The 16586-nt window shown below is 40.7% G+C and overlaps 1 protein-coding gene across 3 annotated transcripts in view; it reads left to right on the top strand.

Moving 5' to 3' along the window:
• ZCCHC17 (zinc finger CCHC-type containing 17) overlaps positions 1 to 13880 on the top strand; it is a 52197-nt gene extending 38317 nt beyond the window's left edge. For all 3 annotated transcript variants that reach the window (XM_069224902.1, XM_069224899.1, XM_069224901.1), the window contains 2 exons: positions 5802 to 5932; positions 13188 to 13880. In XM_069224902.1, coding sequence (XP_069081003.1) covers positions 5802 to 5932; positions 13188 to 13385 — 329 coding nt within the window. In that variant the 3' untranslated portion in view covers positions 13386 to 13880. The remainder of the gene's footprint in view (positions 1 to 5801; positions 5933 to 13187) is intronic.
• Positions 13881 to 16586: the final 2706 nt, after the last annotated feature.

Below are 16586 nucleotides of genomic sequence, written 5' to 3'. Positions count from 1 at the left end.
CCTTTTTAACTCTTGCTATTTCGTGACTCATAAAGTGGTGCCTTGTTTTGTCGTTCTGTTTGTTCACTGCTCACGTGAGAGGTTATTGTTCTGCCACTCACCGCCTTACACCTATGGTCAGTATATGCCATCGAAACCTGGTTAAAAAACAGCTGGAAAACGGTAAGAGGCACTTTATCTGTCACTTTCAAAATCCCTTCTCCCAATAGACAAAAGCATAAACATGTCCACCGTCTCTGTTCAGTCGTGTTCTCTAACTAATCTTAAGTCTAGGTGACTACCAGAAGGGATAGTAAGATCTCCTTAAGGCGCACACCTCACAATTTTCTTACCCATGATTAACAGATACGCAGCATGAAACTACCTCCTAGAAACCCTAAAATGTAAAAGACCTTGGGCCAGATGTAGCAAAACGGCAATTTGCGACTTGCAAATTGCGAGTCCGTGCGACTCGCAATTTGCAAGTCACAAATTGGTATGCAGTACGGTGTCTTAGACACCGACTGCGACTCGCTATGGGGTCGCAATGACCCACCTCATGAATATTCATGAGGTGGGTCGCAAATTGAGGCCCCATAGCGAGTATAGGCACTCGCTGACATGGAGGCCTGCTGTCGTCAGCAGACCTCCATGTTCGTGACTGCTTTAAATAAAGCAGTTTTTTTTTTTTTTAAGTGTAGCCCGTTTTCCTTAAAGGAAAACGAGCTGCACTTAAAAAAAGCCCGAAACCTTTAGTTTCGGTTTTTTTTCAGGGCAGGCAGAGGTCCCTTGGCCCACTACCTGCCCTGAAAAAAATGTTTGGGGTCCATTCACAAACTGGAAGGGGTCCCATGGGGACCCCTTCCAATTTGCGAGTGGGTTACCATCCACTTGAAGTGGATGGTAACTGCGATACGATTTGCGACCGCATACGCGGTCGCAAATGGTATTGCATCCCACTCAGACTCGCAAATAGGAAGGGAACACCCTTCCTATTTGCGAGTCGGAAATGCATTTTGCGAGTCGGTCCCGACTCGCAAAATGCATTTATGATAAGGAAACTGCGATTTGCGACTCGCAAACGGCAAATTTTGCCGTTTGCGAGTCGCAAACAGTTTCCTACATCTGGCCTCTTGTCCTGAGGTTTCCACCTACTGGACCCTACACACTGGAATGCCATCTCCCATGAGTTGTGTACCACCCCCTAAGTAACTGCAATCCAAACCAGCCTCATATCTCACCACCTTCAGCCAGGATTCCAAACCAACTACTAATCCCTCCTCTCCCAAACGTTCAACTATCCTCTTTAGTAAATATGTAATTTGTATAAATTCTCCATTTATTTTGTGTTTGTCCTGTTTCCACTTTCTATCATTGATGCCTTCAGTTTCCTAATAAACGTAGCACTTCTTGTGAAAGTGTCACTTTGGACTCTCGCAAACAAAACAAGCATTGGCAAATTAACAAGAATGCAAACATGACGCCTTTTGCCTTTGTCAATAGTTTTTTTTCCCTAGATGACTGCCAAATGATCTGCAGCGGACATTTGGGATGAAATGGATTTTATTAAAGCATGCAAAAATTTTAAGTTAGCTGCTGCGGAAACCAAGGATTGTTTGTTTTTTGTGTGCTTCAATGTTTTGGTGTCTGGTAGCACAGCCATTATAGTCAAATAAGCACTCCTATAGTGGATGATGATGGGAGAGGAGATATCATGGAACTTCTCCCCAAGTTCTAAGTACTCCTGCCTGGCTAACTGTTCTGCTCCTACAAAGTAGTCCTGCTAATGCTGATGCCATGCATCGTGTTGCAGTAGTATCGAAAATATTGGTTCTAATGATTTCATCGTAGATACTTCACTTACTAAGGAGTCAGTGAATGATCTCTATGAAAAAATATTCATATTCATCCCACAATGGTGGGATCAGTAAATGCTAGACCAAAAAGCACCTCTCAAACCACATTAATACACGCAGTTATGAGTGGCATAGGTACATTTATGTAAGTATCATCAATAGAAACATCTCCTGCTCCAAGTCTCCTGATATAAGTGGAGAACAATGTACTTGAGAAGTGATAGTTGTAATAATTATAACATAAAAGGAAAGAACAGGAAGACAATGGCTTGTTTACACAACAGTTTCTTAAGCATAAGATAGATAGCGTTTTCTCCCTCGTATTTAAGGGTCCATCTAAAGAACCAAGCCAAAGTTTAAATTTTTTTGACTTCTTCATCACTAATCACATTTTAAGCAGTTTTTTCATCAAGACTGATTGGAAGCACCTCTATCACAGTCGGAGAAAACATCAGTATCACACGATTGCTGCAGAATGGTCAAGTGATTTGTTTTTACTAAATGCACCCTACTGTGCCAGAACATGGGAATGCAGTTCTGGAAGGTACACGGGCACCAGGCACGTTTAGGAGTCTATAATAAAGGGAGTGGAGCAAAGATGTTAGTCAACTACCTGGTGTGTACCTGATGCTGGTCATTGAAGTGGCTCTGGAAGAGAGCAGCATCAGCACAGTGTTGACTAGTGCTGCATTCATGTCTCCCAAAAACCGTTGGCGAGCTAAGGTTTTGAAAATCAGACCGCACCTCCCCATGTATCACTCAAATATACTAAGTCAGTATATGGTAAACCTTACCTCCCTTGCAACGTAGAAACATACTCACAAGAGCATATATGTTCGTAAAATTGGTTAGTTATGTATGCTTAGTATGTTAGTGTAACTACTCTCCCACTTGATTTGCAAAGGGAAAGGTTTAAAAGAACAATAAGTATCAGAATTTGCTGCTTGCAATACATTCAAGCAAAGACTATCCACAAATACACCAAGGAATATTGCCTTTATTCCTCCGCTTGCTAAGGGAATGGCCGTAGTTCCACAGTGGCACAATAAGACCTATTGCAGCTCCTTTTTACACAAAACCATTTTTAGGGGGTAAGTTATTATCTAGCAGCAGATAACCGGGTAGCAAGTATATGCTGTTAATTTGGATGCTGTAAATTAAAATGCCGAAAATCAACCATGAACAGTTTTAACCTGGTTGGAGAAAGGTTTTTGGGAAATTAAGTTAGCATCCCAGAAAAAGTGAGATTAGTGAGCATTGAAAACTGACCTTTTCCTTACCTTGTTTGCACTCCAGAGGAATTACTTTCCAACAGGCGTTTTCCATTCAATTTTTTCCATTTTCTCTAATGTAAGATATCCTTGTATTTTGTGTGCTGTCTGCTTTACTGCTATTGACATACAGCTTACGTTAATTAACAATATGAAAGAGAGGACAGAAAAGAGTGCTGAAGGAAAAGCTATACGTCAATAGTTGCACACTAAAATAATTGCAACTACTTTTCATATCAAAACAATTTTTAGGGAGTGTGTATTATCTAGCAGCTGGTTAGGCTGCAAATATTCTGTGTTTTTTTTAGATTGCTGTAACTAAAATGCAGAAAATAACTGTAAGTGGTTTCAACCTGGTTCGAAAACGGCCGTTTTGGAATTTATGTTAACATCTCAGAAAAAAATTGGTATTATTGTGATATTATGCATCAAACCTTTATATTTTTTGTTTTGTATGTACTGCAGTGGTTTTTTAACAATTTATGGAGCATAAAAGTTGTGTTACTTTCCAGCAGTGTGTTCCAATCAGTTTTGGCAAATTTCTCCAGCCCACCGCACTATCCTTGCATTTAACATGCCTGTTACTTTGAAGCAGTTGACATATAGAGGCAAGTTAATTTTTAAAAAAGTGCGCGGGGAAGAGAGCAAGTAAAGTGATGCACTCCCATAGTGTGCTGCTAGAAAACGAAAAAAAATCCCATGCAAGTCAGCAGCAGAAGGATGCAAGATAGTCGTTCAGAAACACAGTAAAGTAGAAATGTTGCAGGGGTAAGACATAGAGAGGAAAGACATTAAATAATGATCAGGGAACTGAGATAGAGAAGAACGTCAACCAGTCATGCGCAAGGGGGTAGACTCAAAGCCCAGTCTATGTAACAACAGGTCTTGAGCAAAAGACAGCTAAACCAGTCTGTAAGTCAAGATCCAAAAGTGATGAAAGAAATATCTAAAAATATTTTTGTATCAGGCCCTCAGGAGCTCTGCAGTTGCTGCGTTTGTTCCTTGTGCCTGCTGCCCACCCCACTCGAGCACATGTTGACGCATGCAAAACTACCTCATGACAAAGCATTTAAAGGTTTTGTTAATATTGATTGATGGATTGAAGTATTTATAGCCCATCTGGTGTGAAGCTTTGTTGTGGTTTGATATATGTATAGATAAGCTGTTTAATTCATTGGTTATAAAACAAGGTGGTTAGTTATATTCCACTACTTTTGCTGAAACTTAGTTTTGAACTGCAGCTTTTTTTAATGTTATGTATGTATTTTGCAGTGAGTGCCTTTCCTTCATTGTGTCTCTGGTCTTTTTATTCGTCTTTGGTATGAAATGGAGGCACATCAGAAACAAATAATTTCCTTTCTACTCACTGTTTCATGGATCACAGGAGTATTCTGTGACACAGATGTTCTCATTGCATGATTGTTTTGAGGTTGCAGGTTGTTTTGATTGTCAAATATTGTCTTTTTCATAGTCTCACCTGCCCAATAAAAGAAGCACCATACTTACTAACACCTGTACATTAATTTATATTTACCCCATCGTGTTTTTTCTGGGCTTGGTCTATTTTTCCCGACAGCTTCTGTGCTAGTTTGGTCTAGACCTGCCTGTGGCTTCATCTACCCTGCAGTTGAGCATTACCTGATCTGTTTTGCCCTAATACTGTCTCAACACCACTGCTGACTGAGTACAGCCTTCACTTTTCATTATTTTCCAGCCATTAGGAGTGGCATGCTTTTGAGACCTCATAATTTAGACTTTCATGGAATTACTGGTGATATAAGAGATGCAGACCTGCAGTTTGTTGTAGTCATGCATATGCACCTTTGACCGTCTTACAATGTCAGTTTCATACATTTCCTTGAATGACCCACACCATTTCACTCTGCACCCAGAGTGAATTGAGAGAGGTAACCACTAAACACCTCTTTTGCTGGTAAGGTGGAGGAGGGATAAAATGCATGAGAATGGGTTTACCAGGCATTTAATTTCCATTGCATTTAATGTTTGATGATAATCACGGTGATACCTCACAGTAATTTACAGGAATATTACTGCCACCTGAAAACTGCTAGAAATCTACTCGATGAAGATGCAGGATTTACTAACTCCACGATGTTAAACTAATGTTCATTCACCATCGTTACTACCTCTCCAGTCTTGCTCATACTAGTCCATACCTACTTGAAGTGAGTTCTCACCCAGATAGCCCTACATCCCACAACTAGAAAGAGGCTGTTTTCCCTTTTCCTCTTTGATGAACTGTTCTCTGAGCATGGTTGCTGTCCATGCTGTAAATGTCCAGTAGGTGTGGGAAGTCTGGTACATTATTGTCAATGCTGTAAATGTTTAATGTGTATGGATGCTCATGCTCTAATGCTCCACATGCTGTAATATTGTATGAGTGCTGAGAGGTTTGTAGTATTGTTTTGTGAGAATGGGCAGTTGTGCAACGCTTCTGCTCGTGTTATACATGTTCTATGAGCGTGGAGTTGTGGAGAGCTATGCAGTCCGTCTACTTACATTGTTAATGTTATTTGAGTGTGAGAATGCATGTTGTGCTGCTGCTCCGGAGAAAAATGTCCTCTACTGGTGCTGTTTTGATGCTGTACTGATTTTTAGTAACTTAAAGGGGTTTGCTTTGTACTGGTGTGTAAAACAATAATCTTAATAAAGTGTAAATGGGTTTGTTTTGTAGGCCATTTTGCAAAAGACTGTTTTATGCAGCCTGGAGGCACAAAGTACAGCCTTTTACCAGAGATGGAGGAGGAAGAGGAGCAGGCCAGTCAACCAAACCAAGTAGAATCTTCTTCAAAGAAAAGAAAAAAGGTACAATGATCGTGACGGGCTTTATCGTTAGGGAGTTCTTAAGGCTGCACCGTAGTGCAGCCAGCGTTACACAAGATACTTCAAAAAGGCCGTACCTAGTTTTATTTGAAGAGTCCTTTTTCCTTGGCTCCTAATGCTAGTGGGATGCAAAACGTTGTTCTGTTCTATGATGTGGAATTGGTGTGGTTTCTAGAGGGCTGAAACTTGCCTTCTATACGTTAACAAAGTGATCAAAAACCTCCTGATTGAGGGCCTACTTTCCAGTGCTTATTCCTTCTTCAGACAGCTGGTGCTGATAATGTGGGACTCATTTACAATGGGATCCATAGGCTATTGGAGGGTCTGGCAGTGTGCACAAAAGTGATGCTCAAAGGCCGTCCGTGAAGAATTAAGTATGGTGCTGAGTTGGCAGCGAATGAGCAGTTCTCATTCATCAATTCTGCGGCTCCATGACTCAGCTCACAATGCTGTCTCATGTAGTCTGTCCACCAGAACCTGAACCTGCCAGATACCAAGAAGTTCTGTGACCATACACAGAAGCAAAGTCGAGTTCCTTTATAAGTTCATAGAACTCCAAGGTGACCTGCAATATCCTAAAAATGTACGGCAGAGGATATTTTCTTCCTTTTAATTCAGTATACCACCTTCATCCTTCTCACAAACCACTTAAAACCTATACTTCGTGCACGTGCAAATGTAAGTTTGGCTGCAGCAATAAAGAATAAAAGCTGAATCTAATGTGAAAAAACATGAAAAATCAGTTAATTTGTTTCAAAAATATTAGAATAAGTTTAATATAAGTTAGATTTAGACACTGGTGAAGCTCAGAATGTGGAGAAAAAGACAGACATTCAGTTTTTCCTTTAATGAAATGACCTGTAGTGTTAAAAAAGATGTTGCTGCAAATATAAATATAAAAAACAGATCATAAGAATGAAAAGCTAGCTTTTGTTGCGTTGTTTAAACTACAGCTGCAGTTGTGCTCTATGACCTGCCTTTCACCTTGGCTGCTGGCTCTGGCACCAGGCATTATGATGTTAAAACCTGACTGTAATATCTTATTGCAGTTGAGCAACTACATCGTTTCATTATTACAGGCAACTAGAAGACGTCACACGAAATTAGAGACTGACATTTACACAGGAATTGTAGACACCAAAGTATTCTAAATAGATACATCCATCACTTCAGATAGAGAATGACTCCGATCACTACATGGATAGAGAATGACTATCTCTACATGTTTAGATAGAGATGATTAGGATTTACATTAGCATAATGCTCATCCACTCTCACATGTTTAGTTGGCCTCACTGCCGCATACTATGTTGGTAAAAAGTATGTATTCCTAAAAACAAGTGGCATGCATTTGAGTTTATAGGTTTTATTGACCATGAACCTAGCAAAAAAGTAATGTGCAAAGTTCGGTATCTGTAACTGTAGGGAGTGGATCATGACCATTTTCTGAGTTTAATATCACAAAGCACACCAGGAGTGCAGACATTATTGTATTTTATAGCAAGACAGGATACAACATTGTACAGTGTGGCTAACACATATGACAGTTAAAGGCTGAAAACTATGTGGCAGTACAGGCAAATGCCAATCAAGTGTATACTGTTACGAATACTTAACTAAAGGAACCATAAGTAATCAAAATTCACTGCCTCCTTATAAAAGATTCAGTAGTCCTCTGAGATCCTAGTGTATCCAAGGCAGCATGGTTGCTTCTGAATAAAGTCTGACCCCAGGTGGGTCATTTTTGATTGGCTATCACCTTGAGGAAAAGATTCCCTTGAGCCAGGCTTGAGTTAGTGACACACGTATCTGATATGAGAGGTGCTTGTCTTGAAACACTTTATCCTGGAAAAAAATGCAGCTAATTTGTGATTCAGCTACATAGACTATTTATGCAGCTAGGATCATGCCGTCTTTTTGTTGTCATCTGACATCATTTGCAATGAAGATTTGCTAGCTTCCTGTCCCCGTTTTACCTTTAATCATAGCAGATGAAAGCTAAACTCTACACTATTGTGCATTTAAATCTATCTCCAGAGGACCACATAACCAATCTGTCTTCTTGAAGCACTCCGGATTCAACTTCCAGTCGCGTTAAACCTTCTAAAAGCTTGAATTAAAATCCACAGTTGCATTTTCCTTCTCAGGCAAATATTCTGCCCTCAAATCGAGTATGTGCTAGAAACAAAATAACCAAAGCTCTTTTGACAATTCTGACAGTCCATGGGACCGTTTGCCCCTAATCAATTTATATAGGCCACTACAGAAACATTGTCCATTTTCAACAATACTGCGCTGCCTTGCAAATTTTATCTGTTGCTCATGAGAGCATAGAGCCCTGCTGTTAACTAAAGTTTATGTACAGCATTCATGGCATAGAAATCACTGAAATTGAATGTGAGCAGATTTAATAACCCAGTATCTAAGGGTGCTATTTTAGAAACATGGAGGCATAGTACGTACACTTCATAATTTTTGTATGGTTTTCCCTAAATGCCCTCAAATAATGAACTCGTGAGAGCACAGTTGAAATGCACCTCTCACACCCCCAAGAGATCAACTTAGTGAGCATTTGATTAATTGAGGCTAGTTACAGACACTAAAAACTGTGATGTACTCTAATACTTTTGTTATATTACTCATCACACACCTACGTAACTTTTCTGTTTTCCTACTTTAGCCCCATGCAGTCTGTATAGCCTTTATACTAATTACTCAGATCTGTTTGAAGTACTGCACGTCAAACAAACACAGATTGCGGTAAAATTTCGCGAGCCACAGTGTGAAAGATTACTCACAAGATCATAAAAACAAGGGGCGCGCATCATGAAGGGCTTTGTTGGCTCAGCGGACAGCCTCCTGTTTTTATGCACCTGCAGTGTGCAAAGTAATTAGTTTAACCTGATATGTCTTTGAGTTAGGGCATTATTTTGAACTGTACAGGTCAGACACAGAAAGAGGCAAACCCAGCTGACTGTCTCTGAGCTGTACTGTCTGAAAATCATGCCTTAACTCAGAGAAATATTTATTTTACACACTGCATATTCATAAAAAGATGCACACGGTAGTCCAATAAGCCTACACAGCCCTTCATGGTACTGCCCCAGGAGCGTATGTAGTCCTCTTCCACAGCTGTCAAATGTTTCTCCATGCATGAAATAGCACAGTGTCTGTACCATTTTAAAACCAAGTTTCAGGGCCTCTAAGTAAGGTATATTGTTGGAGATAGCCTCGGAATTGAACAATTTCTACGTACAGACACATAGCCAGAATTGGCAGTTCGATAAGACACATTTCCACATAGAACAGAACTCCTCTTCCACTGCTATCAAATGCTTCTCCATGTATGAAATAGCACATTGTCGTTACCATTTTAAAACCAGGTTAGAGGGTCTCTAAGTCTGGGACATAGGTGGAGATACCCTTGGAATTGAAAGATTTCTGCATACAGACACATAGCCAGAATTGGCAGTTCGATAAGATGCATTTCCATGTAGAACAGAAAAGCAATAATGTGGAGTGGTACGTTTGCTCAGAAAAATAGTTTTATTGACAGTATACAACAAGTACAATATCAACACTTTTCCTAGAATTTCTCCCTAAAATTTTTCTTGGTGATTGAAGAGTCGCCCTTCCTCTTAGGAAAAGAAAAAACTCTTCTCAGATTTCTACCTAGGCCTAGGATTGACCATAAGTAATGGTCAGACATCTATTCTGGGAATGTCTTATCTGTGTCAGTTTCCATTCTTCCATCTAAAGGTGTACTATTTTGGGTTCAATGAATTATAAGACCTCACCCAAAGTTAGTCTCAAATTTTTAGTTCGACCCTACCAATCAAGGCAGCTGTCTGATTGTGAAAGACATATGTGGGTTTACTCCGAACATACAGAAGCTTGGCGCCCACCCATTGCTTACAGTTGGTTGGTTTTCCTGTCACTCTAATTTGCCTGTTTCTTATTGGTGTCCCAGCTTGTCAATATTGTGCTTGGCCCTTCCCATTGAGCATGGTCTCTTTAACCTCTCTTTTGATTGACTGTCGTTTTTTGCTTCCACTGCTTGCATTTCAAGCACTACATTTGTCTTTTTGATTAAACACTTCACAAGAGTGAATGTGATTTCCACCTGTCTTCCACATGTACTTCTCTCCCTTTGTACTCCACGTTGCTCTGTCTCGTGTGTGCCTCTCCCCTCCCCCTTCACGTTGTGTTCACTCTTGTGTCCTTCCCTGGTGCTTTCTTGGCCCTCTGCTGCTCCCCCCGCCTGTTCTACATTGCCCTCTAGCCTGTTGCTTCTGTTCCCAACACCCTCTGTGTTGCTTCTGTACCCCACCCTCCATGTTGATTCCCACAACCATGGCCTTCCTCTGTCGCCCATTGTATCTAATTTCCACTGTCTCCCTCTGTGCTACTTCTGTTGCCTTTGTCCTCCATGTTGCTTTTCCCCACCTGCACCCACCTCCCCTTTTTTGGCTCGTTGCTCCTTCTTTCCACCCTACATTGTTTCCCTCCATTCACGGCCTCCATGGTGCTCCCCATCATTGTTACCCCCCTCCCACGCCCTCCATGTTGCCCCCACCAGAGCTTCAAATAAACACTTCCACACTTTTTTTTTAGTTGACTATTCAACTTGGAACAGCTAATGAAAATAAAAGGAGGCTGCATCATTTTGTAGGCTTGCAAATGTGGGTATGTGCGCCTACAAAATGTCATGGCTGGCCATGTCATAGGCTTTTTTCCCTAGTTAGCCATGCTGACAGTTTCAAGGATGCTGTACAGCATGGCTAAAACCGTAGACAAAGTCAGTAGGTCTCAAAGGCGATACTGATTGGTTTTGTAAGTGCTTGAAGGGATCGCTGGGATTTGCCTGCCTCCAGCTGTGGCTCCGTACAATACATATTGATTGAGTAGGCTTGGACGAAATTTCAATAATGCCAGGGTAATTTCCCTGATTTTGGAATTCTGTCTTACCCTTGTTTAGTGAACTTCCACAAATTATGCAATTTTGCCACGTTGCATAAGTACATACCGTTCATGGCAAAATTTTACCACAGGCACACAGCAATAATGCAAACAGCCAGAATGCGAGCGACTGTTGTTCACAGCACTTTTTTTTAATGCTATTTTCTACCTCCAAATGCATCTTTGCATCAAAAATTGATGCAAGGACGTATTTCACACTCAAATGTAGTGCAAAGTCACAGATTTGCATTTCATATAACCACACATAATTTTGCGTAATTTTCCCATATTTTCACATAATTATCAGAAAGCAATTACTCGAATTTCGCCTAAAATTGAGATCTATCTTGCGAAATATTCCCATATTTGGTTTCTGATTGTCTTGGAGCAGTCTGCTTCTTACCCTGTCACCACGCATATTCCCACAGTCTTGGCAGTTTGTTGCGTTCCCTGTACACTACAGCAAACACCAGTTTATGGAAGGAATACTTGAACTAATGTCCTCACTGACATTCACTCTGTGCCTCAGTCCAGAGCATCGTTTTTCATCCACGTCATTTTAGACAGAGACTAGACACATGGAAATCTGTCTTGGTCCTGCTCCAGTAGAACCAGTCCAGCCTGAACTACCAGGCCATGCTTTCTCCAAACGGCAATAAAAGAAACTCCAGACCAGATCCAGACTATTTTCTCATGCAATCCCATTTCCCAGTCTCTTGCCCTCTTTCCAGAATTCAGTGTTAAATTTCCCTTACTTGCTGGGGCTTTTCCCTGGATGGGTCTACAAGATTGGTTCTTATTGCCACACTGTTTGGGTCCTTCAGCTTGTAATGATAATTATGATAGTAAATTTGATGATAATAGTTTTATTTTGCACTTTATACCACTGTTTCTAGTCCCTAAGGCCCGTTAATAACAAGTGTTACTATTGCCTAACGTAAAGGCACTTTAAAACGCTGAATACTGCAGTATGGAAGAGAAAGCACACTTCAACTTAAATTGTCACAGTGCTAATGCAGCTATTACTATTTACTCAGTTCAGTACTATTTCTTATCCATCTACAAGGATGCAATGCTGACTTCACCTACTGAATTTAAACTTCTAGCCATCAGGATCCATGCTGATCACCTGGTTTCACGCTTTACTGCCTTACTAGTAACTGTCCATATTATTTCCTTTTTATCTGAGTTGGGAAAGTTGTGTTTTTCTCTGATTTTATTGTGGTTAAGTCGTTTAAATATGTATATTGATTCGTGTTATCAGTTCCCAGGACTTCAAATTAATGGAAAGGTCTTAAAAATATTTAGATCGGTTTGAATTCACCTGTAGATCTTGTTCTCCATCCCTGCAACCAACCTTTTGGTGTCTCAAGTCATGCTGTTGAATGATTCCAACATCTTCTGTAAATTAATTGTTCTCCCAGTTAGGCTCATAAATGCAGATCCTTCTTTGACAGACCCCCACGCCACTCTTAGTAAAGCTCCATAGCAAAATTTCCTCATTTGTTCATTCTGAGTATCAATATTAATTTTAAAAATCTTTTCACCTTGGTTTTAAGACAAACACATCTCTTAATTAGTACCCATAAAACGTGTTTTAACTCAATCTAGTAGTCATAAAAATAAATTTCCGACAGGGTTTTTTAGACCAAGATCTAAATAGCATGCACAAAATAACAAACCCACCGGGTGTCATTTGAACCATATATCCTTTCTGTTTTCCAATTTACACCTTGATGTGATAACAAACGGAGAAGGAAATCCAGATGTTTTTGCACGTGTTGATAGCCCTTGTTTTACTTTCTTTGTACAGTTACTCACTAGAAGAAAAACTGGTGTTTTATAAAAAACATAAGCAAGTATAGTTTGCAAACTGCTTGTGATAAGCACTAGTGTGAAAAGAGGGACAAAGGCCTTTATCAACATTTTTACACTAGTGTTTGGGCTTAAATTACCCGTTAGTAGCAACATAAAGTGGGAACTATCCCCAAATATTTTTTCCTAATTCTGAGGTGCTGTGAAACTACTGGTATAGTAAACTGAACAGTTGCTGAGTTTGGAGATGATTGTGGTTTCTTTAAAAAAAAAAAAAAAAAAAAAGTTGGACTTCACGTTACGTTTCATACTGGTATAGATAAAGGTAAGGGGTGCTTATTTAAGCAGTGATCAAGTGAGAGGTGTAATTTCGATTTGCTTAGATTTCTATGCTCTGTTTTCATGGTCTTTCATATGTTGTGAATGGTCACCAGTTCGCTTTTATCTCCTTTTCTGTGGAAAGGATAAAAAGGGCAAGAAGAAGAAGCACAAAGAGAAGCGCGTCTCATCTGAATCAGAGGCCTCCGGCAGCTCGGACAGTGATGCAGGTGACTTCTCGAGCAAGAGGAGGAGGCACATTGAGAAGCACAAGAAGCTGCCAAAGAAGAAACACAAGAAGGAGAAGCACAGAGATGCAAAGAAAGCCACGAGTAGAGACTGACTGTGTTGGTTGCCGTCTCCTGGACACAGGAATGATGATTTAATGCCCATGAGGATTTGTACCGTCCCCTTTCTAGTTTTAGGCATTTTTAGGAACATGTTGCCTCAAAATACATTGAATTTTGTGGACAGAGATGCTTCTTCCCTCATTAATGAGAATGCGTATTGAAGAGTTGTCATTACTTTTATTGCTGCCGTGCTATCGTGGTGTGCCATGCAGGGTCCAGAAAGTCTGCTGCTTCCCGCTGTCCGAGTTGACGTTAGATTGGCTTTGCTTGCCAAGTCCCAAATGATAAAGACTGGACGTGGATAAGATATGAGGTTTTGCCAAATATACCAGTTTCATTTTATTTCACAATTAGGTCAATTTTAGAAGGTTAGAACACTGAAAAGGTGTAAACATGTAAATGAAATGTGCCATAGGTATATGTGTACTTTTTATTTGTTTTATTTTGCAATGCCAACAATTCCAACAAAAAAACAGATTTACAAGAAATGTTTGTTCAGACTTTTATTTTATAGCAAATGGTACGTTTCCCCCTTTTTGTGTTTCACTGCAGCTTCATAACTTAATATTATTTTCTATGGTTATGGATTAGAGCACTTTTGCAGTGAGGTCTGAGTTAGGTATCCACTGCATCTTCATTGAGCTTAATGTTTGTTAAGGAGCATTAACCGAGGGGCAGTCAGCTATGTCAGGTGAAAGTTGTACAACAATTAGATAGAGCTCTTCCTACTGTAGCTTCTCAACACTCTGTAGAGCAAGGGAAAATATAACACTCCTAGGCCACATTGTAGCCCACCCGCAGTGATCTTCCTAAAGAATGGAGCTTCAGTGATGTAATTCTAAAGGCATAGATCATCTGTGGATTTTTCGAGTTGCTGGAGCATCTGAGCTGGTTTTAGAAAAGCTTGGCAGATTACCTGGGTGGTGTGGTAGAGAAAAGCGGGTGAGCAGTTCATCAGTGAAGAACTTCAGGATGGAAAAGGGGTGAGTATGTTGTCATCCTAGGAAGTTGTTTTTAGGCTTTTGAATACTAGGGTGAAGGTGTACCACTAATTTAGGCTTTTAAAAAAAGATATCCCTATGCTTGATGGCAATATCAGAGAAGCTATATACTTCCAGTACTCAGCCGCATTTTACAACTAAAATAGGACATGCAAACAGACTCTTGGGGAGAGAAGGAGTTAAATGCATCAAGATATTGAAGAAGTCTGTTATTGTGAGTGGCTACAACGTGGGCCATTTTGGTGCGATTGCTCTGTTGTAAGTGATGCCTTGTTTTGTTGCTTTTCTTTTTATTTCTTAATTTAAACTATTTTTGATAAAAGCAAACCTAAATTTGCAGACATGCCTTTGCACCACTTGCATAACTGGTCTAGCACACACAGACTATACTTAAAGTCTTCATTCTGTTGATTTCTCTGCCACAAGGTGCAAAATCCACAGTACGCAATCCTACTCTGAGTGAGAACTTGGCGTTACAAGACGTGGTTAACTCCAACTCCTCCTTCGAAATAGTCTGTAGTTCCAGGTTGAAAGGGGATCCAATCACGCCCAGATTTAGTGGAGGTATAAGGGAAGGATTTTGCCACAGTAAAATATATTTTCCTCACAGGGACAAAAATCTGAGATTGTTATTAGTTAAGATTTGTTTTTGAGTGATAGAAAAACATTACCAAGAGTACAGAGTATCTTCTTTGGTCTTAATCATGATAGTCTGGAGTTCCTGATCTAGAAGTTATTGATCTGATTTATCTTACGAGAAAATCAGTTTGATTATGGAAGTCAAGAAAATGAATAACAACTGCAGCTCCATGTGTTCTTTCCTGCACTCAAATTCTGAGTTGATGTTTTTATTGCTGATTTTAATGTATCATTGGAAAGCATTTGCAACAATTAATCAATAATTGGATTAAAACTTTTACTGTGCTGGTTCAGCCATTCCAAGTGGGAATTGGAGTATGTGGTATAGTCACAAAATGTGAGATACGTAGTAACACATTTAATGTATGCATGTGTAGTACACCAACTGATGGATTTACTACAGGCACGCAGTTTTCACTTAATTTAGACCTGTGGGCATTCCCACGTGGTTGTCCAGTGTAGTTAAAGAAATTAATTGTGAATGAGTTGAGCACATGGAGTATTTAATCTGTTGGTATTAAAGCAATCAAAAGCATTTTCTAACCGTATCTTCACACTTCAGGTGTGAAATGTTCAAGAATAATGCTTCCGGATGCATACAAAAAACCGGGTATAAATTGCAGAATGGATGTAGAATTGGTAGACAGTTAATGGTAAAACGTTTTATTGAAAAATTCGTAAAAAGCAGAAAGTGAAATTCCACAAGGTTTCTGAAACCTGGATATGTGTAGAAAAAGGATATGTAAGGTGTCTAAAAGAGAATGAGTATCAAATCAAATCAAATCAAAAAACATTTATAAAGCGCGCTACTCACCCGTGAGGGTCTCAAGGTGCTAGGGGAGGAGGGTTACTGCTGTTCGAAGAGCCAGGTTTTGAGCTGCCTCCGGAATGCAGGGTGGTCCTGGGTGGTCCTGAGGTTGGCGGGGAGGGAGTTCCATGTCTTGGCCGCCAGGTAGGAGAAGGATTTCCCACCTGCTGTAGTGCTGCGGATGCGAGGGACGGCGGCGAGTGCGAGGTTGGCGGAGCGAAGTTGACGAGTGGGTGTGTAGAAACTGAGGCGACGGTTGAGGTATTCGGGTCCCTTGTTGTGGAGGGCTTTGTGTGCGTGGGTGAGGAGCCGGAAGGTGATCCTTTTGTTGACGGGAAGCCAGTGCAGGTGTCTCAGGTGGGCGGAGATGTGGCTGTTGCGGGGTATGTCGAGGATGAGGCGGGCGGAGGCGTTTTGTATTAGCTGAAGACGATTCTGGAGTTTAGCGGTGGTTCCTACGTATAGGGTGTTTCCGTAGTCCAGGTGGCTTGTGACGAGGGCGTGGGTCACAGTTTTTCTGGTGTCAGCTGGGATCCAGCGGAAGATCTTTCGGAGCATGCGGAGAGTGGGGAAGCAGGAAGATGAAGTGGGTCCAGGATGAATCCGAGGTTGCGTGCGTGGCCTGAGGGGGTTGGAGCGGTGCCAAGGGCCGTGGGCCACCAAGAGTTGTCCCAGGCGGACGGGGTGTTTCCGAGGATGAGGACTTCCGTTTTGTCTGAGTTCAGTTTCAGACGGCTGAGTTTCAT

This window comes from Pleurodeles waltl, chromosome 3_1, assembly GCF_031143425.1.
Source record: "Pleurodeles waltl isolate 20211129_DDA chromosome 3_1, aPleWal1.hap1.20221129, whole genome shotgun sequence".
Classification (NCBI taxonomy): Eukaryota; Metazoa; Chordata; class Amphibia; order Caudata; family Salamandridae; genus Pleurodeles; species Pleurodeles waltl.
The sequence above is the reverse complement of the archived record's forward strand: the minus strand, read 5'-3'. Positions and strand labels throughout refer to the sequence as shown.